General features: G+C 40.9%; 1 protein-coding gene across 1 annotated transcript in view; it reads right to left on the bottom strand.

The window, feature by feature from the left end:
- The window catches only part of cspg4 (chondroitin sulfate proteoglycan 4), a 70,740-nt gene that overhangs the window by 10,077 nt on the left and 36,285 nt on the right, over positions 1–24,378 (bottom strand). The window contains exons 2-7 of the mRNA XM_075470367.1: positions 17,955–18,118; positions 12,440–15,973; positions 10,917–11,105; positions 10,481–10,756; positions 6,279–6,455; positions 138–336 (exon numbers count right to left, since the gene is read on the bottom strand). Coding sequence (XP_075326482.1) covers positions 138–336; positions 6,279–6,455; positions 10,481–10,756; positions 10,917–11,105; positions 12,440–15,973; positions 17,955–18,118 — 4,539 coding nt within the window. The remainder of the gene's footprint in view (positions 1–137; positions 337–6,278; positions 6,456–10,480; positions 10,757–10,916; positions 11,106–12,439; positions 15,974–17,954; positions 18,119–24,378) is intronic.

The raw sequence follows: 24,378 nt of genomic DNA, 5'->3' as shown, positions 1-24,378 counted from the left end.
AAGTCCAGGATTGAAATATTTAAAGATAGCTGACTTATGGATGTTATACTGAAAAAAGTTTTTAAAAAATTGAGATGATGGATTATTTACTGTGACCGAACACTGAACCCCTGCTCTCTCATCTAAAGTTGCCTCACCCTTGTGAATGAAAATGACCTCCCCTTTGTTTATCTGCGCCTGTGTGAAATTTAGGATGCCCTCCTCTGGCTTCTCTTTCAGTGCTACCATCCCATTGATTGGAGTTTCAACGTGGTAAACCAGCTCTTCTGTGGGGGTATCAGCATCCTCTGTGCTCAGCATGCTGGAGGTGATATCAGCCTCCTCACCGGCAAGCACCTGCAACACATCAAAGACAGCAGGAGACAGAGAGATTACCCAAGAGATTCATGTAGATAGATATCTTGACAGACAGATATAGATATATTGTATATGTGGACATGGACAAAACACTTAAGTAAAGAAATAAAGTGCATAAACAAGAGGCAGCTCATCCAATAAGCAACCACCTCTAAAGTAACAATTTAAAAGGTTAATTATTCCTCCACAGCAGTCTAACTGCTCCTGTTAGCAGAAGATGGAGCACAGCAGTGCAGGCTGAATGACTCTCCTTGGGTGGAGGGCCTCTAATGGTTGGCCGGCTGAAAGAAGTATTAATTGAAAGAAATGGGCCAGATCCTGAGAAAGACATTCTTAAATAGTTGAAATCAGTTGGGAGAGTGAGCTGAGGGTGCCCTGCAGTATGAGGTAGATATCGATTTAGAGAGCCATTCACCCTCCTGTACCTCTCCTTCTTCCTGTACACTCTGGATACGGTGTAAGTAGCTTCTGGCAGGATAAAAAAGAGAGAACGCACCTCAGTCTAAGATTTCAGTGCTTCAAGTGCCACTCACTGAGATCCAATTACATTTAGAGGTGAATATGCTATATTTACAAAGCACATTATCCTCTACACACATAATTACTGTCAGTATTCTTTTGTTTTGTGGCCAGTTTCTTACGACTTGCCTCATTTACATCTGTCCCAAGCCCTCCTTTGACACTTAAAAGGTTAATGTGATTTTCTAGGTTGTTAATAAATGAAGTCACAGAATATATTTACAAAGAACTGTTGAGCAAGTCTAGAAGCAGTATGTCAAAACTCAAAGCATTCAGGTCTAATGAGGGCACCGCACCAGAGAAATAAATAAGAGAGATTTCTTTACACAGATTAACACCGACCACTTTCTTAAGCCAGTATGTTTATTAATGATGCCTAAATTTCAGAAAATGTAACTTCTTTTTTTGATTATTGTAACTTTCCTATTAAAACCTTTTCCATCATGTGCCCAGTTTTTCATGGGAATTTGAAAATACATCATGATTAGCTTGTAAGTGCTATTTATAGCCTAATTAGGGGTTTAAAATGGCATATAATCCAGATATTTTTTCACACTCACAATTTAAATGAAATAAGATTAAGTAATTATTTAAAAGAAGATTATAAAGCAACTGTCAAGCTAGCGACTCTGTGAGACGGTATTTAGCTCAAAGCTAAATGCTAAAATCAGCATGCTAACAAGCTCACAAATTAGCAACTTATTGTTTAGCATTCTTAGCAGGTCCAATGTTTATCGTTTCCACCTTAGTTCAGTGTGTTAGCATACAGAAAGCAGAGGATGATGGGAATGTCATCAGTTCAGTCATTTAAGAAAGTTTTGAACTTAAAATAAAATTTACGGGATTGCCTATTCTGAAGGGACCTGAATGCTTTTTACCATATTTTAAGACAATCTATTTGTTGATGAGATATCCCTCCAAACATTTCTGGGCATTAGTGAAAATAAATCAAGTAATAGTACTGGTATTTTAGTTTTTAATAAAATAGTAGACCAAAATACTGATCATCATTGCTGCTCTATGCTCAAATGAAACAATTTACCCCTTTCACAGTGACTTAAATTTGTTCTGTCTGGAGCTGCTGTGAAGCTGCAAAGAGTGTTGTCTTTTCAAGTCCTTTATGACATTTCTGGTATTTCGGCCTCTTCGTGACTTGCCCAATGTAACAAATGCACTGTGAAGTGTATAATTTAGTTGCCTTACAGTCCACTGCATAAAACATCCCGTTTGGTTTCACACTCCATCAAAGCTCCATCCCAGCGACACACAGCGTCAACACTTCAAAGCAGTAATCCATCATTACAGACTCTGTGATTTTATTTTTGCTGCAAGATTGTATCTTTGTTCCACTCTAATGGTAACTTTTATAACAGGGGGCAAGTTCAAAGACAAGTAGGGTTTGGGTGGAAGTGAAATAAATAGTCCTGTTGTTGTACCCATGAAAAACCCCGAAACTACACTGAGTATTTACAATTACTGCATGGTGGCAGAAAAAGGTAAATATGTAATGATAACCAGAATTTGTTTAAACAGTTTCAGTACATAAAAAAGGCCTACACAACATGCAATAAGATGGATTATTAGTATACCATATAGAAGTATATCATCAACACACGTGACCACTGGTTGTGCTGTGAAATCTCCAGGACAGCCACATAGCAACGTGGCTATTTCATTGTGAGTGTTGAGCACTTCTTGGCACTGGAAAATGTGCAGGTTTGACCAGTCAGGATGAACTCTAACTTGATGATTAGCTGGCGAAAAGATGTCTAGACATCCACTTTTAAATTAAGCCACTTAACTCTGAGGTAGAAGTTTTTTAGATGTCTATGCTACATTTTTTAGTTTCAACAGTCTCTAAATTAGTATATCAACACATCTACTTAGGCCTGTTTCACACTGAATATAGTTATTCAAATGCTTGCTGGGCTGTCTTGTGTGACAGGGTGTGGAGAGCAAGGGAGCAAAGCCTACTGAGATTCACAGATGGTGGGAGGCCTGAGCAAGTGTTTAAAAAAGTTGAGCTTGAATCTCCAAATGATGCTCCAGATGATCACCTCTCTGATTCCTCTATAACTTATCTGGATGAGCAAGAATATGTGGAAGAATATTCTAGATTGAACTGACAGCATCATATCAGCCTACATCAACAAACAAGGTTGCATTTTATCTGCCCTACTCTTAAAATCTGCAGAGATATCATGTGATATCAGGCTTTTTGTAGAATCTCCATCTCCTCAGGGCTGTTTTCTTCTAAGGCACAGCCTGACAGTTTATTCAGGGGCCACACCAACATCGGGGGAGTGGAGACTAACCCAAACAGTCTTAGTCAATTCTGGGCTCTGCTCAAAAGGCTGGAAGTGGGTCTTGTTTGCCTTCAAGCGGAACACCCACCATCCCCTGTGCACCCTGGACAAGACAGCCGCTCGATGCGCTCCGCTTCTTTATCCTCTCATTGCAGAAGCCTTCAGATGAGAGGGGTAGTCCTTCTGGTTCCTCCACACATGGTGCAGTATGCAGAGGTGACTCAGCTGGTAATAGCACCACCCACATAGCCAGTATCTCAGCATTAATTTGCAAAATAGTACAACAACTATTGCCACAATACCCAACTATCTTTTTTTCTACCACAACTAACAGAGCTAATGATGTTCCAAATTTAAGGACAGGCTCCTGGCAATATCCAACAGCTTATGTTAAGAGTGGTTTGCACTAATAAGACATTAGCCAAGTTTCTCAAAAGCCTCAAGCTTTATATTTGAAGCCCGTTTCTTCAAGGAGAGAAGTTGGTTTGCAAACATAGTTTATAATGTGTGTGTATGTGTGTTGAGGGGGTGAGGTGGTGGTGTGTGTGTGTGTGTGGGGAGTAACTTTTCCAAGGTTAATGCTAATCCGAGGATCCTCAGGCACTAGTAGCAAGTTCTGAGCGTGCAGATACATGAGAAACTTTCCTGTTGATCTAAAATAGGGAATTTTCATATAGCAGGGTTTTTTTTCTGGCTACATGTGCTCAGTAACTTAAACCACATCCGGATACATTATGTGTTCTTACTAAAAGGAAAAACACACACATATATATATACATATAAACAACTTGTATTTGGGAATTATGTATTGGAGAGTCATGTCCAACACATGCTGTCACTGTTACAAATTTAAAAACCATTTCCATTTAGAAGCTTAACATCTGATGACAGAGAGTATTACCACGCATGGGACTGACGAAATGCTTCATACATTTCGGGTGAGGGCCACTGACATGCAGTTTCTGCGGAATGATGACCCCCCACCCCCCAGACTTGTGATGCTCATTATGATATGCTTAAAACACACAATAAACAAAGTTGCCCAACATGCTAAATAATTTACATTCCCTTAAACTAAAGAGGATGTCTCTACAGTGCAGTGCCCAGCTCCTCACACTAGATGGCCACATTAGCCCACTCTCCACCTTGGAGATGCCACATAAACTAGGGCAGGTATTCTGGAAAATGGCCTTGCAAATTGATGGTTTATATAACAATCAATGCATTTAGCATCTAAGAGGATAGATTGCAGATCCAATTTGATTGGACACAATGCCTGATACTTCATTTTGAGGCGATAATAAAGTAGCTGCCATAGGGAAATGACTTAGTTTGCCAGTGACTCAACAAGACACCATCGTTTCTTAACTGTTTGAGACTCTGAGGGTCTGAGGCCGTGTCACAAACTGCTCAGGCATTCAAAATGTTGGCTGATTTGAGGACAAGAAGCATCAGTGGGTTTGGAACTCTATACCTGGGAGTGGGAGCTAAAGCTAGACAGACTACAGGAAAAAAGCAGACAGGAAAGACGACAGTAGTGCTGTTCCATTCTGTCTGCAACCGTGTAACATGGTTTGACTTTTGATAAGAAACAAAACAAAAATATTATTCTTAATAAATGAAGTAAGTAGTTTGCAAGATAGAGAGATAGATAAATAGATAGATAGATAAGTAGATAAGTAGATAGATAGACAGATAAATAGAATAATAGCAAAGTCAAGGGAAAGCAGACAGTGACAGACGTGAATGTAAACTCTTTCAAGACCAGCTGTATCCTATACACTGGGATACACTAGTAAGCTTGAGCAGAGCCTGATCACAACCATGCAAGTCATCGTGTCTGATCGTCTGCTACAGAGGTCACTACACACACACGCACTTCCCGCTTTAAATCAATCCAAGAGGCGCTGGGCCAGCCTGTGTGGGTTAGACATCCACATATCATTATGTTACATTCTGCAGGCACTGCAGAGGAGTCACAGGGATAGGATGCTGCCCCTGACTCTGCCAGAAAGCCGCGGTCTCGTCGACCATCTTGGTTTTCCAAAAATACGGGTTGCCAGGGAGACGAGGAGCCGCAGGCAGAGCAGGGAGGGCTGAATGACACAGTTGGTTTCCAGTCCTGTGAGCTGATTACTGCTGGCTTTTCCAACTGCCTGACTTCTCTTACAGCACAGTCGACTTTTTGAGCCTTCAAAACTTCTACTTCACGACTGACAAAAAAATCATTTTGAGAGTTTGCCGAATATGCGGCCACCACATTAGCATACATACAGTAAACAGTGGTAGAATATGAGGAACCCATGTAAATACAATGGAGTCCAATGCACCAGCACAATCCGCCATGACCTTTTTATGAACTTTTTTTCAACAAAAACAAAAAGTGAAAACGTAGAAGCTTTGCAAGAAAGGAGCGTTTGGCAGAGCTGATGTATTGGACTGAATCAGACTTTACAGGCATTCCAAGTAAGTGGTCAGTGAGTGTATTTATCTTTAGGATGCAGGGAGAGACAGACTTATTCTGATCAGATTTTTCTAACTTGCCTTCTCGTGTCCAAGCTGACATTTGAACATATCTGGAACCACTAAAAACCACTAAAAAAACGCAAAGATACTATGTAACTGAAATTCTCCCTGTTCATAGCAGGGAATCCCTTCTCCTTCATAATCATGTGACATACATGACTCAAATCTCACGTCTAGTCTGTTAGAAACAAAACACTCGATCTCAACTAAAGCATAAAGAACAAGAGGGCTGTTGACTTCCTTTAAACAACTCACCAGTTATAAATAAAACCATGAATTTGCTGTTCTTTCTTTTGTTTTACGCATGTACAAACACATGTAACATTCTCACTACTGCAATTATAAAGCAGATAAATAAATGACAGTGGAAATCTGCAATAAATTGTAGGGAAGCAAGAGATTTCTCCAGTTTCCTCTATGAGACACTTGTCCCAGTGTTTTGAATCACTGCAAGAAAGTTTCTTTCTTGTGTACATATGATAGGTATGATAGTGTCATATACTGCAACATTTCCAGTTCATTTAGCATTTACATTAACAGCTAATGCACTGTCAAAGAGAGAAGCTTTACCTCCAGTCCGGTGTTGCGTGTCAGTTTTGGCGCCTCGTCGTTGACTGGTATGATGGTAACTGTGATGGTGACAGGAAGACTGCGGCGCTCATACTCATAAGCTGAGGCAGTGAGAGTGAAAGTGTCCTCTGTGGTCTCGGTGCTGTCATGCATGTAGAAAATCTGTCCACGTTTTACCTGCAGGAGACAAAAGGCATCCAGTTGTCACTCAACTGTGTATTAAACGTGAGTGTTAGGATACATCTTGAAACCTGGGGAAAAAACAGGGGGAACCTAAAATGTAAAATAACAAAATGACTGCGTCTCCTGAGACTCAGATTTAGCGGAAACCTTTTTTTTTTTCAAACCTTTTTGTCGTTTTCAGGTAAAGAAGTTAAATCGGAGCAATAAAACATCAAGATGACAGTTTCACAGCAGTCATACTGTAAAGTAGAAATAGTGAGTGGAGCTGATGGGTTCTTCTTTGTGTTTCTACAGCAGAATGAGAAATAGCGAATAAGACACAGCAGCACACACTCCAGAATGAGACATTGCTCCCATTGTAACAAGAAAGCAACGAAATCAGAGCAAATAGTTGTTTATCTCTGAAGTTTTCTCAACAGTTATGCTCTAAGACTCATATAAAAACACCCCAAACCTCACAGAAAGCTGTAACATGGGGAGGTTTTGATTAACTAAAGCTGACATGGACTTCCTTGTTTTTTTGTCCGGTAAGGTTCAGCATGGCGGTGCTAAAACTCCATAGACCTCCTTCAGGATGGAGCAGCTCAGTAAAGCTTGGCTTGTCAAGAAAGTCTGTTTAGTACTTAAACCCTCTTATAGAATAATGGTGGCTACTCAGCTTTTGGGCAATAACAATTGGGTTTTACCTTATATGGAGTGTCTGCCTTTTGAATTATTTTCATCATCATCACTATGGTAAAGGTCTAGTTGTGAAAAAACCCCGATATAGCAGCATGTAGGAGCAAAGAGGGAATTCTTTTGAAAACAACGTAACGTTACTGAATTGTTGAATGCGGTTTTCCAACTGACGTGTGAAATAACATAACAAAATGTTCAAAATAGCAAGAAAGGGTCAGAAACTTCACTCGCACTGCACTTTCCATGCCCAATTCTTCAATAGAATATTCGCTTAATCAGTAGGATTTTCCCATATTAGTGTTAGATCCCAAATAAGGGGAAACATATTAGTCGCATCAATCACTTTAATAGCCATTCTGATTGTTACTCAGTCTGTGAAAACAGTCAATCTAATGTCCTCTGTGGCTCTGGAAGAACTTTGGCTTGGAAACCCCATATTCATAAAAGCAAGCCTGTGTTGTAAACTGCAACAGATGGGCACTTTCCACACAGGAGGAAACAAATAGATGCTGCTGGTTGCATTAAAGTAAATGTAGGAGCCAGTGATTTTGGAACCAGAACTTTAATTAACCTAAATCAGCATACTATGACCTCTACTATGACCTATTTTGAAAACGAGTTTCTTTTGAAACCCGAACTTTATAGAATGCAGCACTAGTTTGCTGGAAAGGACCTGATATGCCTTGCAGGTCAATATAATGTATAATTATGTACAAATAGTCTGTATTGCACTACATTTATCTTTAACTTTTCCGTGTTACTTGTGTACAACTACCCTCTGTGCCTTTAATAGCCCCATGCGGACAAATAACGTTTATTTTATTTTATTGAATTGAATAACTGTAGCACATGAAGTTTTTTTTCTTTTCTTTGTAGCAAAAACCATTCTACTCAAATGACTCAGCTGTGATAATTTAATTACTGTAAGCAGGTACTGTAAAGAGCGACCTATGGGGTTTGCCAGACACTATTCACAGCTGCATTCTTTTACATCCCACTTTGTAGTTTTGGTTTTTAAAAGCAGTCTATAAATCTGCTTTTTCACTGCCTGGAGTTATAAGAGTACTACTCACTAGTCTGCTTGTTAAATACTGTATGCCAAATTAGCCAAGAGACAGTTAGCCTAGCTTAGCATAAAGACTAGTCTTGAGCATGAATTTACCAACAAACAAAATATCACCTATTTGTGGGATATAGATGTGCAGACGAGTTTATTTGTGAGTTATTGATGTTTTGGACTGACTTGAGCCAGCAGGTTCCTCTTACTTACACATTTTATCTTAGGCTAAGCTTATATGTTAGACTAAGCTAACCATCATCATGTCTTAGGCATGACAGTAGGCATGCCAAAATGATTTATTTAAACATACAGAAAAATAAAAATCTACCATTGTAGATGCAGATTATATAGGTTTTCATAGTTTAGAGTGGCTCTCGTGCACAGTAACAAAGAGAAGCACCTCTTGTTTGGACAAAGCTTTGAGGAAAAACAGATGCATATAAGGAATCAATCATCCTTTGTCAAGCAAACCAGATGGAAAACAGGACCTGTGATTGGGCTAAGCCTTTTTCTGATTACAAAGGAAAAACATCTCTGCTAAGATCCTTCCGTATTCCAATGGCCTGTAATTGTATTTGGATCAAATCTAAATACATATTTGTTTATTGTGATGCCTTTCGACGCATTCACAGCTCTTCTCTCAAATACGGGCAGTCAAAACTTTGTCTAGACAAGTGCCAGTAAGCAGCTGGGATGAAGGGACCCGCTTCACACTGCAGGAAGTGCCAAATAGATCCCATATGACTGGTATCCCTCTGGAGTAACAACCCCCCATCATCATTACTGATCAGGGAAAGTCAGCCAGACAATCAGTCTGCTTGCTGGGACAATAAACAGTGGGTGGTTCTTGGACACGTGGCCAACTCAGGGAAAGACTGAAATGTGTGTTACTGTTGAATTCCAAACGCATGATTTATTTTACTTACATTTTTTTATTGATGTCAAATGCCAGGCTCTGTGAGATTACTGTATTTCAGACATTTTTAATATGTAGTACAATTGCACTGTGAAGCTATTCGGTCATGTTGCAGTGTGGACTTTGGAGCTAACAGAGTCCGGCACAGAGCTAAACCAGATTAAAACAAAGGTGTATAAGAACAAAGTGTTTCATGTTGCTGCATGTGCTTATGGCTTTATTGTCTGACTCAGATTCTATTCTTATTTGACACATCTGGGTTACATGGCACATGGAGGTACTTTACATTCCTGCAGTTGTCGTTCTGTATGAGTTGCTTAGTTTTTCCATACCTATGGATGCATAATCCATCCTACTGTAAGATTCCATAAACTCGCAGTACCACCCCAAATGATTACTTTATCGCAACAATAATAAACGCATCAATAAGTCTGGCTTTCATTTCCTGAGGTCAGGAGTACTCAAGAGTGACAGGGTCCATAGTGGACACAAGCCACACAAAGCAGTGTGCAGAAAAGCTTTAATCTTTATATTGGGACATTTTTATAGTGGAAGTCTCAGATATCTGTGTTCATTTGTCTGTGTTAAGTGAGTTAAGCAGAAGCAAAGGGCAGGAGGTTTGTGTGCTCCCACACATTATTAGAGGAATACACGGGCCAGTTTATTTTGGCTTCAGGCAGTACAAAGGCATCATCAGTTTTTCCACCATGGCTCAGCAAAGTAGAGCTAGCAGACCAGGGCCATATGTAGGACCTATAAGATGTGACTAACTAACTTCTCCAAACTATGTTGTCCTCTCACAATCTAGTGTTTTTCCAGCTGGAACTACTTTCCTGAAGCTGAAGTGCCTGCACCACAAAGAGGGAGACTAGATAGCTGAGCTGCAGCATCTCCTGGGATCTCTCTCCCCAACTCCATGTAGTAAAGCACAACAAATCCAAAACAGTTCTATGGTGATGCCTTGCTGTTAATGGCCATAATGTAGCGTTAGCAGGAATATGGTATTCTCCAGGATTTATCAAGAAGGGATAACGTCTTTGCTAAGACTGGGCTCTTTTGGGATCTTTTAGCGCCAGAATGACAAAAATTTATTGTATGAGCATTGGCCATTGAAAAAAAAAAATTCTAGTCTAATATTTTCAATGCAAATTTAAGTGCACATGCATTAAAAACAATGCATATCTTCATCAGCCATTAGGAAATAGCCAGACACCTTTTGCCAATAATAACAATAACAATGGCAATTTGTTGTTATTTGCATAGATTTGTGTAAAAGGTGACATAAATCATGTATGTCACTTTTTTAAAAAGGTGATTTTTTTTTTTTTAGGAATGAACTTAAATATCTATCTATGTACTCCATACCTCATCCCATGTAAAGTAAGTAAGTTCATCTCCATCCAGGTAGCGGATGTCGCCATGCTGTGGAGGCTCTTCCACAACAAAGTCGATGACTGCTGAGGTGTAGAAGGGATGTGAGATGTTTATAATGTCTGCATTAATTGCTCTGCTCAGGCCCTCCTTCACGGAAAAGTTGAAGCTCTGGATGGGAATGAGCCGGGGCATAATGGTCACGATGATGCGCAGGTTCTCTACTGTGGTAAAACCATTACTGATGTCCACGGTGAAAGCATCCTCACCCTGAAAGAGATGGATGTTTAGACCCGTTACTGATATTCATTGATATGTCATTAGAGGTGGCGTTTGTGTTTCGCCTGTTCTTATTCAAAATTTGTAGTTGAAAGGGAACGAGCTGCCACATCTGATTTACTTAAGCAGAATGAATCAAATGACCATAAACCTGGTTGGATGTAGACAGGTAGAGGACACGCCCCTCATCAATGTCTTCCTGAGTGAAGGAGTGGATGTAGTCGAGGACAGGAGAGGCCGTGGTCTCTGATGTATTAGTCAGCATGACCACATGACCAAGCAGAGGAGGTTCTTTAATTGTAAACAGCATTTCTGTGGGCAGAATATCAGCTTGCTCCACCTAAAAGGCAAAGATAGATAGAAATAATATTTTACATACTGTATCATAGGAAGCTTTTGCAAGATCCCTGTCCATAAAATGCACTTATTCAGAATGAAAAGTCTGTATGTAAGCAAAATTACTACATTTTTTGCCATGATCTCATTTTACTACGTTAAAGCACAGTTAGGACAGATACACATTCAGAGAAACAACTAAGCTGAGAAAATTTGCAGATAATTGCACAACTTTTCTAATACCAGCCTATGAAACTGATATCGACTTGCCTTGTCATTTTCTCTCTCATAGTATACTGCATTACTTTGTTCATTCTGACTGTGCAATGTTAAGTTAATTTCATGATATGTTCTTAATGACTCGGCAATACAATGTAACATGAAGTTGACATATATTGTTAGATGGCATGGTGGACGGGAACCTAAAAAGACATTTTTAACATTTGGCATCATTTAAAGCAATGCTACAGATTTTCACAAAGACAGATTTATGGCCATTCCACTTTGAGAAGTCCTATCCAGCTCTCAAGAGCCTGATGCCTTGGTCTGTCTAGCAACCCTGCTTGCATTTTTTTCATTTCGGGAGTGTATGCTACTTTTCATATCATAGTAAGGACACACATCTGGAAACGGTCCTAGAGACCAAATCATCACTTTAGCTCTTGGCTTTGTTTGATACATATTTCAGTATTATGTCCAGTGAGCAGTCCAAATTGCAGATTTAGAAAGAAAAGAGAGAATATTTTCCTTTCAGAAATGTTCCTCATTATTTCAAGAGTCAAGAAGACATATTTATATATACAGAGGGCGGGTTACAAATGGACCAACAATTTAAACCTCATTAATTGCTTTCAGGGTGAAGTGCAAGCAGGCACATCTTAGAAATAACAGCAGGCCTCAGGAAGCTCCTGAGGGGATACTTAGTGCTCTGTTTTCCACACTTAATAGAGTGTAATTCAGTACATAAACCAAATTAGAAGCAGCGACTGTACAGTCATTTCAAGCCCTGCTTTCGTGTGGTAGAGTAGAGTCAGAGTTACAAAGCAATAAAGAAGGCTTGACGAGTCATGTGAAAGGTCCTTATCACAATCCAAAATAAACTTGAAAAGGACAATGATATTTTTTTTCTTACAATTACTGCCCAAATGTATATGTACAGTGATTGAATCTGTCTGGCTGACAGAAAAACCCAACAATTTTCTGCTGTGCGAGTTGAATGTCATAGAAGCAAATTAATTTAGGTTTTGGTAGCTAAGGTCATGAAAAAACTCTCCAATCCTTTTTTTAAAAAGAAGTCACCAGTTTCTAAACAAATCGTGATCGCAGAGTGGAAATTACCTTAAGATGGTCCTGGTCGATTACAGTGGGTTCACTCTCATAGGAACGGATGGCCTTGTTGGTTATCACCTCCGGCTCAGAAAGATAACCTTGCTTAAATATTTTAATCCTGAATGTGCCCTCCTTAGAATGCTCCTTTGCTTGGACAGTGAAGCTGAAGGAGTCCTTGGACCTAAGACTATCATAATTGTGCTCATATGACACAACGCCTTTTTTCAAGTCCTCCTGGGTGAACTCTAAAGCCTCAATCCCGCTCACTATGATCCTGCCATCGCTGGGTGGTGCTGTAACCAGGAACTTAATCTCACTGTTGTCTCTGATGTCGATGTTGGAGTCAGCGCTCAAAAGGTTTGTATCGAGGGTTTTGGTTGCTCCATGGTCAATGACGATGATTGTATTGTTTACCACGCGCAAGTAAGCCTCACCTGCCTGGATCTGCAGCAGCGCAGTGGTCTTATGGAAGCCATCTGACACCTGAAGTGGGAAGCGTTCCCGATCTGCTCCGTGGTGAATGAATAGGACTTTCCTGTCACGCAGGTCAGCTTGTGTAAAACGGAAAAGAGGCTGCGATGGATTAGATGCTGAAACAATATTGCCTGAGAGGATTCCCTCTCGAGCATAGACAATTTGAGTGTCATTAAATCCTGAGTCGTCATCCTTGAACTGAATGACATCAGTTGTGAGCAGGCGCTGACCGAAGCGGACCACATTAAAAACTTTATCCACAATCCTCACAGGAGCATGCTCATTCTTGGATTGGATCAATATTCTGAAAACACCTGTTGCAGTTATCGGAGGGTCTGAACCTTTATCAGTTGCTGAGAAATGGAACTCATCGCTGCTCGTCTTGGAGCCATCGTGCTTGTATATCAGCCTGCCAAGCAGCAGATCTTCATTACTAAAAACTCGAATTGCCCCCTCAAATCTAGGCATTCCAGATGGGGAATCCCTTATGAGTCGCCCATGCTTTGGCTCTTGTGTGACTTGATAGAAAAATTCTGTGGAACTTGGAGACTGCATCCAAAGGTAATTTTTGTTCAGGCTCTGCTCACCGCCCTGCAAAACAACCACCCTCTCATTGATAAGAACAGGCTGATTTCCACCGGCAAAGATGCTAATTGGGAAGGTGTACAAAGGAGAGTGCTGGTCCCCAGCAAAAACTCTGAACTGAAACTGGTCTGAACCATCCACAGCTCTGTGGATCTTGAGCCTGTAACTCACGGCATTGTCCAAAATGTCTTTCTGGGTGAACATGTCACCCTCAAACAACTCTTTGTCTGACAGCTTAAGACTACCAAGTGTTGGAGGCTTGACAAGGATGTATTTAAGAGTTTCTGGATCTGGATTTTTTCCTTTAACTTCAGCCTGAAGCTCTGCGAGTCCGATGATTTGCTCTTCACCAGCCATCATCTCCAATTCTACCATGTTTGAAACTTTCACTTGTGCAGGGAAAATCTTGACAAAGAAAGTGTTGTTTAAAAGGGAAAACTGCCCCAGATGGGTGTCAAACTGAATCTGCTCCACCACAATATCTTCCTGGTTGCTTGAGTCTGTGCTGAAGTATCTTACACGCTCTTGATCCAGATCGGATTGGTGGAAAGCTGTAACAGGTTTGTATGTGCCATCACTCGACTCTATTTGTAGTTCTCCAAATAAAAGGGCTTGTGTGATGTTATACATAATATCTCCATTACGGGGATGACCGATAATAGCCAGATTCTGAACACCTATGGATGCATTGCTTCCTTGAGACAAATTAAGGCCAATGTTGGTGACAATGGTCATATGTGGATTCGTCACCAATAACCTGAAAGTAGTTGACTGACTTACTGCCTGTCCATCAGACACTTTCAGGGTGATTTCAGCATCACCCCCTCTGTGCACAAAATAGATATTTCCATCTTTCAACTCCCTACAAGTGAACTTTGAGATGAGTCTTTCCTCAGAATTTTCCAAGTACCCAACATTTGCGGAAAGTGCTGAGGTTAGAGTTACGACTAATTCATCACAGCGGGAGTCAGAATCCATGATTTTGATAAGCGCAGGACTCAGACGAGTCCGGCCATTTTCTGTGATGGTGATTTCTCCTCCACTAAGTTCTGGTATGTCATTGACGGGAAGGATTTCCACCGGCAGGATAACTTCATGGGGAGTTTGTAAACAATCTGGAAGATTTTCATTACTGTTAGCAACTACCTCTAGCTGGATCTCATCTACATGCCTTTCATTCCCATCATGCATGTACTTGATTTTCTTGTTGACAACATCCAAAAGAGTGAACTTTCTTGTGCGTTTCGTGTTTATGTTCATATCCACCAGACCATACAAGGGATCATCCTGAAGAGTAAAGATGATTTGAGACAGACGCATTCCTGCAGCACTGACGTCAAATGTCGGGCTTAAGTTGTTGATATCAAGAAAAGCTTCTCCACCTTCAGGGACAAGCAAAGGGGTGACATCAAGAAATTTAGTTAAATTTTTGAAAATCTCAGGCATGCCTTCCGTTGGATTGCAAAGCAGCTCATTTAATTCAACATTAACATATCGAAAGTGGACAGGTGGGGACGTTGTTGTGTCTGCATCATAATAAGTCGAGTAGTCATAGTCCTCTCCTTCACATTTAACGTGAACATCTTTGGTCACCAAAGCATCCTGAAGGCTTCTATCCTTTTGGTTTACCTTTATTTCCCCCAAGCATCCAATGAAAGATTCAGATGTCACGTCGTCCTCAAAACGACTCAAGGATCCGCTCTCACGAAAGACTTCTTTCATTTTCCCCTGGATGCCACCTAAATACAGGTTTCCAACCAAATCCAGTTTTTTGGAAGAGTCAAGAGGAAGGGATGAGGACTGGCTGTCTACAGTAAGAACAAATGAACCCTCAGAGACCTGAACCTTAACTCGATGCCACTGGTCATCATCCAGCTGCACCTCTAAATTCTCAAGTACTTTCATGCCACCCCCAAGGTCCAGTATACCCTTAAGATAACCTTTCACAACACCAATGGCAATGAAGTCTGATTCTCTGCCTGGGTGGAAAAGGAGCAAAGCATCTTCGATAGTGGTTTTCATTAGGAGTTCCACTGTCCTTGGAGCACCAGCAGCCTCGCTCCATGTGGGGAAGGAAACAAAGGAATCGGGAGTGCTAAAACTAGTTGCCTCCCCATCCCCAATCTCAAACTCGCTGCTGCAGGACTCCTTTGTGTCACGGCACTGCTTTAATGCTGCATTGAGAATATCAAACTGATGGGATTCAAATTTTACGTCGGTCATGCAGCCACGGAAGGGAGGAATGGCATTGCTGAGGTAGGGAGCATCCAGGTCCCCTGTGCCCCCAAGCCAAATGCCCTGATCAACGTTTAGCTCTTCTCCATCTTCGCTCACAGGGATGTATGTTGGGTAGAGATCGTCAATTATCATGGTGAGCTTGCTATCTTGCCAAGTCAGTGAGACTTTATGGAACAGAAGGTTATTCAGCTGTACTCCTTGAGATGAGGAGAGTTTGATCTCACCACCCCCCAGGTTCATTCGTGCCTATGGTGAAACAAAAATAGTTGAATTTACTCAAATGTCATTTCAGAACTTTAATATTTATGGGCAAGAAACTATCTCTTGAATGAATAAATATGACAAAATACTCTCACCTATATGGAGTGATAATTCCTTAACCCCTAAAATACTTGTACATCAGCTTAAAGGATAAGACCGGTTTTTTGACATTGGGCCCTTGATTTCACATTATAACATGATGTTCTACTCACCCCTGCTTGTTGTTGAACATTTGGAGCTGTTCCGAAGATATTCGAGAGGCGTCTGGCTGCTCTCTTGAGATATTCGGCCATGAAACTGTTTCCTATGGGCAAGCTTATACATGCACAAACTATGCTGTTTATAATTTATTAATTACTGTACACTAGCACTGATAACGTGGAGGTGCGTCGCTTACTTAAAAAAATCCGGGTTACTGTAATTTTGAATTTTTGTCGTAAAGTGGGTGTTACTGACGTCCTCGTGCTACTACCACAGACAGCCCACAGACCTGCTGCCTATTTATTCATTCGGCTAAAATTCAAAATTAGTAACCCGGATTTTTTTAAGTAAGCGACGCACCTCCACGTTATCAGTGCTAGTGTACAGTAATTAATAAATTATAAACAGCATAGTTTGTGCCTGTATAAGCTTGCCCATAGGAAACCGTTTCATGGCCGAATATCTCAAGAGAGCAGCCAGACGCCTCTCGAATATCTTCGGAACAGCTCCAAATGACCAGCAACAAGCAGGGGTGAGTAGAACATCATGTTATAATGTGAAATCAAGAGCCCAATGTCAAAAAAACGGTCTTATCCTTTAATAATACATATTCAGGCTGTGTGTGCACAGTCGCAGAAGTTGAGCAATGGATTTCCAAAGTATCTCTTTCCTATAATGTTTTCCCATAATGTTCACTGTTAACATCAGACTCTGAGTAAGGCAATCTATTTTTGGTAATCCTTCAGTCTGTTCAGTGTATCTCATATCACCAAAAGAAAATGAAGATAATTGAGAGAGGACTTATTTCCTCTTATAACACATGCGCTAAAATTTTGCTTAAAGCTGCAGTCGGCAGGTTTTCAAAATTGCGAGTCTAAAGTCGGAAAATTCGAACTGATACAACTTTCAGGTCCCTCCCCCAACCTCTAACAAGCTCCGAATCGCCCCCCAAGCCCCTCCCCCTCTGTGGATGAGGTTGTGCACGTGAGTTCACACCAGTGTGAGCGCACACAAGCTGGGGCAGACTCACGCTCAGCAGCGTGTGCACAAGCTGTGATTGACAGGTAGGATTCCTCCACCCTAACTTGATTGGTTAAAAACAGCCGGGAGCGCTCGGTTTTTGTAAGCATGATTACAGGCTTCAGAGGGAGCTACAGATTTTGTTATTTTTCCTAAACAGCCTATTTAATATTCTACTTCCAGAATCCCATGACAGTTCAAGCTAATATGACTAAAAAAAAAGTTGCCGACCGCAGCTTTAATTGAAAATGCAGCTTCAGTGCTATTTTCTGGGGGAAATTTAGACAAATCCAAATTGTAGCACAACTGATGTTGATTTGGCTGCTTTTAAAGGTTGCCCAGCAATTGTCTGAAGATGTTAGTCGGCATGATTTACAATATCTTTTTGAAGAAGGGTGTTTCTTCCACACAGTAGTGTCCCAGAGACTCATAAGATTAATTGGCCACAGAACTTATTAATGCAACTTACTTTAAATAGCTTTTCCCTTAATGTGTTCAGTCTTTTAGGTTCAATTACTGCCTATGTTAGAAAACAGTCCCATAGACTGGTATGGCAAACTCATATCTCTTAAAAACACTGAAGGAGGCAAAGTCGTTATTATGATTAATACATTACGCTGCTAAGGTAGAGCAGTGAGCTAGATGTTCTTTTGAGATTGAAGGGATATTTTCCAACACAACCGGGCCTAAAGCAGATGGATGTGTGTAAATCTCTTTTTTAAAGACAGCCTAGTAAAGCCCTTACCTGTATTTTCCCGTTTAGCAGTTCCAGGAACAGGTAGTCCTCCATTCCTGCAGCCAGGAGCAGAAGCCCACTCCGCCGACTCGTCTTGATCTGTAGTGACAGCTGGAAGGTGCGAACATCTTGGAAGGCTTGTAAACTGCAGAAGCTGTCTCCAAAGTAGGATTCTGCAAAGAATAAATGCAGTTGAAAGCAAAGCAAGACAAAAAAGTAGGCATCATGGCAACCCTGATATTAATGGGATGTTACATTACTGAAAAAATCTGTAATATTTTTTAAATTGTAATGGAAATAAAACCTTATCCTGCCTTGGACACATAAAATAGGCAAAAATGACACCTGAACAACATGCCAAAGTATAAACTCATCCGACATCTGCTGAGTTTTTTAAAGTGTAAAGTTTGAGAACCTGGTTAAATGAGCATTTCTGCAGAGTTTGACATCTCATGTATCTCCCTCATGAACCGATTTCTATATCATCAGGTGGCCCTCAGCTGCTCTTGGCTGAAAAAGAGCTTCTCTGGCCTCAGAGATTCTCTGACTAAGACATCAGTCATCATCCCTGTGGAGGTTTTCCAGGCATATAGAATGTTGGGGTGCAGGATTTCCCAGGCTTGTCTCATATTCAGTGATATGCTAATTCAGCCACCTAACTCGGTCTTTCCTTGCTGAAGCACTTGATGTAAAACGTAAACCAGGGAGGAAGTCAATTATTTCCCAGTGCACATGCTCTTATATTAAAATGGACATCTTCCAAGACCCAGTTTCCTCACCATGGGTTTTCCATGGCCCCAGCCAGGAGCTGTTGAAAGGGGGGTTTCCATTAGTCACCCACTTGCCCTCACGGGGGTGATAGTTCATGACAGAGAAACTCACTGGAACACAACGAAGAGGCTAGTCCTCTGATCATGCAATGCTAATGCTTTGGAGTATTTGGAACAGTAAAGCAGTACTGTGTCAAAGTTAGAACATTCCTCTTGGACTATGAGGGCCAAAAGTTTCCTTCAGAATCAACAGCAGCACCCAGTAGCCTGGCAGGATGTCAGACTTAATGCCATAAAGCAAAATCTCCCAGAACAAACTCTCAGCCATGACTGTGGCAAAAAACAGGGGAGGAGAAAATAAGATGATGAAACATTCACATTCATCACTATAAATGGAAAAAGTATTTCCCCGAGACCCTAGCAAATACATGTGTGCGCCTTTAAAGGGCAGCCCGTGTCTGTGTTGCATCTACATTAATGCCATGCTGCCAGTCTCACAACACTAAAGGGCACATTTGTCCTTTCGTTTCTAATCCTGTAAATGAACCCCTTCATCCAAGATCTACAGCAAACATTGGGAATGTGAACAATGACAAGTCCTTTGATGTCAGCAAGGACAAAAACAAAGCTTTTATGATCACGCACATGCTTTTGTGATTTTACTCAGAGGCATTTGCGTATGGTTCCAAGGCTGCTCTGTCATGATCAACATCAGTGATGAACAGTCTCCACACAAGGCTACAAATGCACAGAGACTTTTGCCTACATACTGATGAGGAAAACCACTCAAAGACATCTGCTTTTGATATTGTCACATGTTAAACTGTTTAATACATATTGTGTATGTGATAATGAAATAAAACATGGTATTCAAACCAGAAATGGAGCTGAATAACAAATCATCATTTGGTTCTCTGAATTAGAGGGCTGCATTGGGATTGGAATCATGCCAGCGGGACCCGACACAAATCCTCAGGGGTGGGGGTTCAACATTGCCATTGGTGGATTGTTGGAAAATAGGCTGTAGGTCCGGCCATGTTGAAAACTTGGTCAAGACTTTACGGTAGAAGCGCAAAGCAAGGTGAGTCCTCTATTTCAATGGCAATTAACCTATAGTTGATTTGACACTGCCTTCTAAATTGGACTGTGTTACACACTTTGAGACTTTGCTACCATTTTTTTTTGTGTTAATGAAAGTAAGTAACTACAATACTGGGTGTTATTTTACTGGCAAGGTTACCCTGTGATTGTGCTTTCCCCTAATTTACTGATTGCTGTTACTTGCATGTGATTTAGAAAGCTAACAAAATCTATATTGATTTAATGTTGTGGCTTCATGGTAGCACTATATTGATGGTGTCCTTACTCATCGCTGCAGCACTTTGTTGCTGCAAAAAGCAGCATGTTTGTCAGGTGTTTCACTCAAGAGGGCGGCATTGGATTGACAACTCAGTCTGTTGGACCCACATCACGGGGGGCAGTCTGAATTTGACTAAAATTCTCAGTTACACATTATTCATCCGCAATGTCACTTTTAAAGGGGCTCTTGCCATTCACTGTTTCCGACTGCGCCAGAGGCAACTCCAGTGCTTTACTGTTCCGGTACTCTAAAAAGGCTCAGGTGTTCCAAATGAGAGAGAAGTGCTAATTGCAGAGCCTGCGGGCTTAAACTGAAAAACGAGGTAGCAGGCTCTTACAGAACTATCGCAATGAGTTCCATGGTTGTTAAACGCAAGTTTTTCTTTTGGATTGTTCATTTAGCAATAAAAAAAAAGAATAGAACAAATTAAAAAAAATCTAAAAAATGAGAGTGATGCCCCGACAATACTGCCTGCAGATTTTATGGTTCAAACTTAGTTTGCTGCTTTTGCCTTCAGGAAAAGAAACAGCCCATTTTCAAATAACACACACAAAAGCTTCACTCTCTGCAGTATACCTGCACCTGGAATTTATTAGCTCTTCAGCTAATTCACGAAAGAAAAGCACATGTCCTGCTCTGTGATTCTTCTTTTGTGTTTTTGCATCCTTGTTTAAACATGTACTGTGTTCACACTCTCCATTAGCTTTGCAAAGAGGGATCCTTATGTAAAGAGTGAAATTAAATCTATAACAATGTGAGGATATTTCGTATTGAACTGTGCGTTGCAAACCTTCAGACGTCTACAGCAACATACCACAAAGCTATATCCTCCATCTACCAGGGGTGCATAGAGATGGGTGTAGATCGAAACAAGCTGAAGGGATTTCTCTGACAAGGCATGATTCTCTTGAAGGACTTTGGATCTGCGAAGCTCCTGCTGCACTAAGTTTCAGTCAGTGTGTGGACTTTTAACATCCTAAAAGGACAGCCTTTGATCCCCTTTAGCTACCACACCCATCCTCACACTACTTTATTGTGCATCAAGCAGAATCTTGGTATGAAGCCAATGCAGATGGCTATAATTTGATGACTGACTGCGCTTGTATTTATAATTCGCTGAGGAAACTGAGTCTTCCTCTCTTTCACGACGACTGAATGAATTACTCTTTTGTCTTTCTTTCCCCTTTCCTCCTCCTCCTCATCTCTATACTCCTTTGGTCTCCATCTAGCGACACATGTCCGGAAAAGCTGTGTGGAAAAGAGACTGAGAGCTGACCACAAGGAGAGGAAGACTGGCGACACTCAAGCGATTTTATGCCGTCTGACTTGTTGCGCCGATGAGTCAGAATCCCTCCAGCAACATTTTAAGCCAACGTGAAGACACGTCGGACAGACAGATCTGAGCCTACAGGATGCTGATTCTTTCCTCTATGATGGTTATGGTAACCAAAAAAAATCTTTGGATCACATGCATGATTTCCTTAAACCTAAGCAGTTTCTAATCTAGACAATCTTGTCTTAAAGTATAATTTTTTAGAATCAGATTTTTAGCTATTTAATTTAGATTTATAATACATTTTGAAAGGGATACCTAGCATGTGTTTTTCCTCTATGAGTGTGCCATGGTAACACTGCCTGAAATCTAAACAAACCACCTACTTACGTAACTTATGGTTGAACCACAGCTCTCTCGACTATAAATAGAGGTTATGTTGGCAATTTCTTGCCTTTGCTGGGCTGTGCCTACTAGAAACAGGGTATAGTAGTTTCAGGATATAATTATATGAGGGATAGGGTGTTGTTTGCCATAGATAGAATTGGAGGGAAATGCACTGTGTGATGGGATAGGGCATATGGCAACATGGTCATTACCATGATGAGCAATTCCATCACCCACAAGGGTCAATGGCACTTCTGGTTGCGATAAACGTTACTTTATCACAACCAATTAAGCCTACAGACAGCACCTATGGACAATTAGAACATGGAATAATTAAAGAAAAAATCTGCATATCAAACTAATCTATTTATTCAATTAGTTTACTGATTGCTGGAAAACTAAATTTGCTGACTGATTGAACATAAACTATCCAGCAAAGATACAGAGCATTTCTAAGTTAGAGATTCTCAATATTATATCCTTTTTTGGTTGAATATCATTGCATATAAGATCATTTTGGAAATGCTTGTTCAACCAAATAAGCTATTTGATATTTTGTCATTCAATTAATAATTGTTAGTTGCAAGACAAATAACAACCAGATATTAATGTCATAAACTCAAATTTAGTCAACATATGGATTTGAGGGCTATGGACACCTCAGTCTTCAGCTGAGCTGGAAATTATGGATTGACACTGTCCATCAAGCAGATCCACTATATCCTTTATATGTGTATTGTGTTTACCTGGCTAGCTGTGTAAACACAATAGTTATATGTGCAATTTTGTGATTGGTCTGAATCAACCTTGTCTTCCAAGAGTGGAGATGATATCTGAAGTATGTGGCCTACTGATAAGTTGCAACAAATGTATTCAGCGAATGCGCCATCTTTGATTTCCCTATGACGTCCACTCTTTGACCCCAAAAATCTTCTCGAGTCATCCATCCATCCATCCATTTTCTATACCTGCTGAATCTGTCGGTCGGGTCGCGGGGGGGGGGGCTGGAGCCTATCCCAGCGGTCATCGGGCGAGAGGCGGGGTGAACCCTGGACAGGCCGCCAGTCCATCACAGGGCCACACAGAGACAAATGAGACAAACAACCATACACATGCTCACACTCACTCCGAGGGACTATTTTAGAGACAACAATTAACCTAACAGGCATGTTTTTTGGACAGTGGGAGGAAGCCGGAGTACCCGGAGAAAACCCACGCAAACACGGGGAGCCTCTCCTGAAGCACAAATAATACTTTTTTTTTGGTCCTTCAGAAACAGGAATGTAGAAATTGAAAAAAAATAAAATACATTTTTTTAATCATGGAAACCTTGGTTTGGAGTGTCGACCGTTCAGCAAGTTATTTCTAACAACCCGTTCAGTAATAATTTCTCACGACTCAAATTTGTTGCAATGCAAATTACAATGTACCTATGATGTGTACAACATTTCAACAAATAATATCCCCAAACTAATCACAGCCCACTAACTCCTCTTAATCATGTTGACAACATGTTTATAGAACTGCGTCTGAATACAGCAGCCTGTCTGTACAAGAAAATACTGCCAACTCCAGCGCCCTTAAACAACAGTGAGCTCAGCCACAACTCTGCATACCTTGACAGTACTGCTTTATTAAGGACCCCTTCCTTCTCCAGACTTTTCAGAAGTCACCAGGGACACACTTTTACAGGCTTTATGGAGCCATTTCTCAGACCCGGCTATGTCAGTGTGAAAGCAAGCTGCATATTTTAGCCCCCTTGTCCTTTTTATATCCCCATTTACTTCTGCATTTCTCTGAGACTCTCTAAAACTAGCTGGAGTGAAGAGGCATAGTACTGAGAAAAAAAAAAAAAAAAAGCAGGAGGCTTCCACCAAAACTTTTCATGCACGAAAAAAACTTCTGACCTTTCCCCGTGAGCGGAGAATGGAAGTGTATTTGTAATTTTAGCTTCGGAAAATGGACCTGTGAGAAAAGGGAGGGAAAGTACGGGAAAGAGGACGTGAAAGACACGGCGTTTTGTTTGGCTTCGTGCTGTTGTAGTGAAGGGGGAGGGAGGGCCAGAAAAAAGCTTGGTTTCTGCACAGAAAGTGTCACCACTTCACTGCGGCAGATTTGTTTTGCTGAGGCAAAGGTCTGACAGATGTGTTCGTATCTATAGCCATCATCACAAGTCAATAAGAAACGTTGGCTCAAGAGTCCTCAATGGGGTATGCAATGGGACATTTTCAAATTTTCAAGCCTGGCTTCGGTCTCACGGCAAACCTTTTTTTTTTCTTCATCTCAAATATTCCAGCTGAGTAAAAAGTTTGATTCTTTCATAGTATGTTGACTCACTGAACTGAACTAAAACACCTGTTGGTCATAATTACTTTGGACGAGTGAGCACACTCACCCAAGAACACTGTAAGGCAAACACAGCCGTGAACAGAAGCATTGTCGTGACTCAGACCTCTGCTGTGGTTTATGACTGACTAATACAAAGCGTGTCTCTGTCAGCCTGGCCCTGCTACGGAAGCCATCCACCACCAAGCTCCCAGTTGGTGGGTCCCCCGTGACATCAGAGGAGTGAACCCCCCTCCCTCATACTGTTTTAAACCATAAACCTACTCACACCAAAAGGTCCTCTCTACATCCATTCAA

The sequence above is a fragment of the Odontesthes bonariensis genome, chromosome 7, assembly GCF_027942865.1.
Source record: "Odontesthes bonariensis isolate fOdoBon6 chromosome 7, fOdoBon6.hap1, whole genome shotgun sequence".
NCBI lineage: Eukaryota > Metazoa > Chordata > Actinopteri > Atheriniformes > Atherinopsidae > Odontesthes > Odontesthes bonariensis.
Note: the sequence above shows the minus strand (reverse complement) of the source record. Positions and strands in the feature narration are given on the sequence as shown.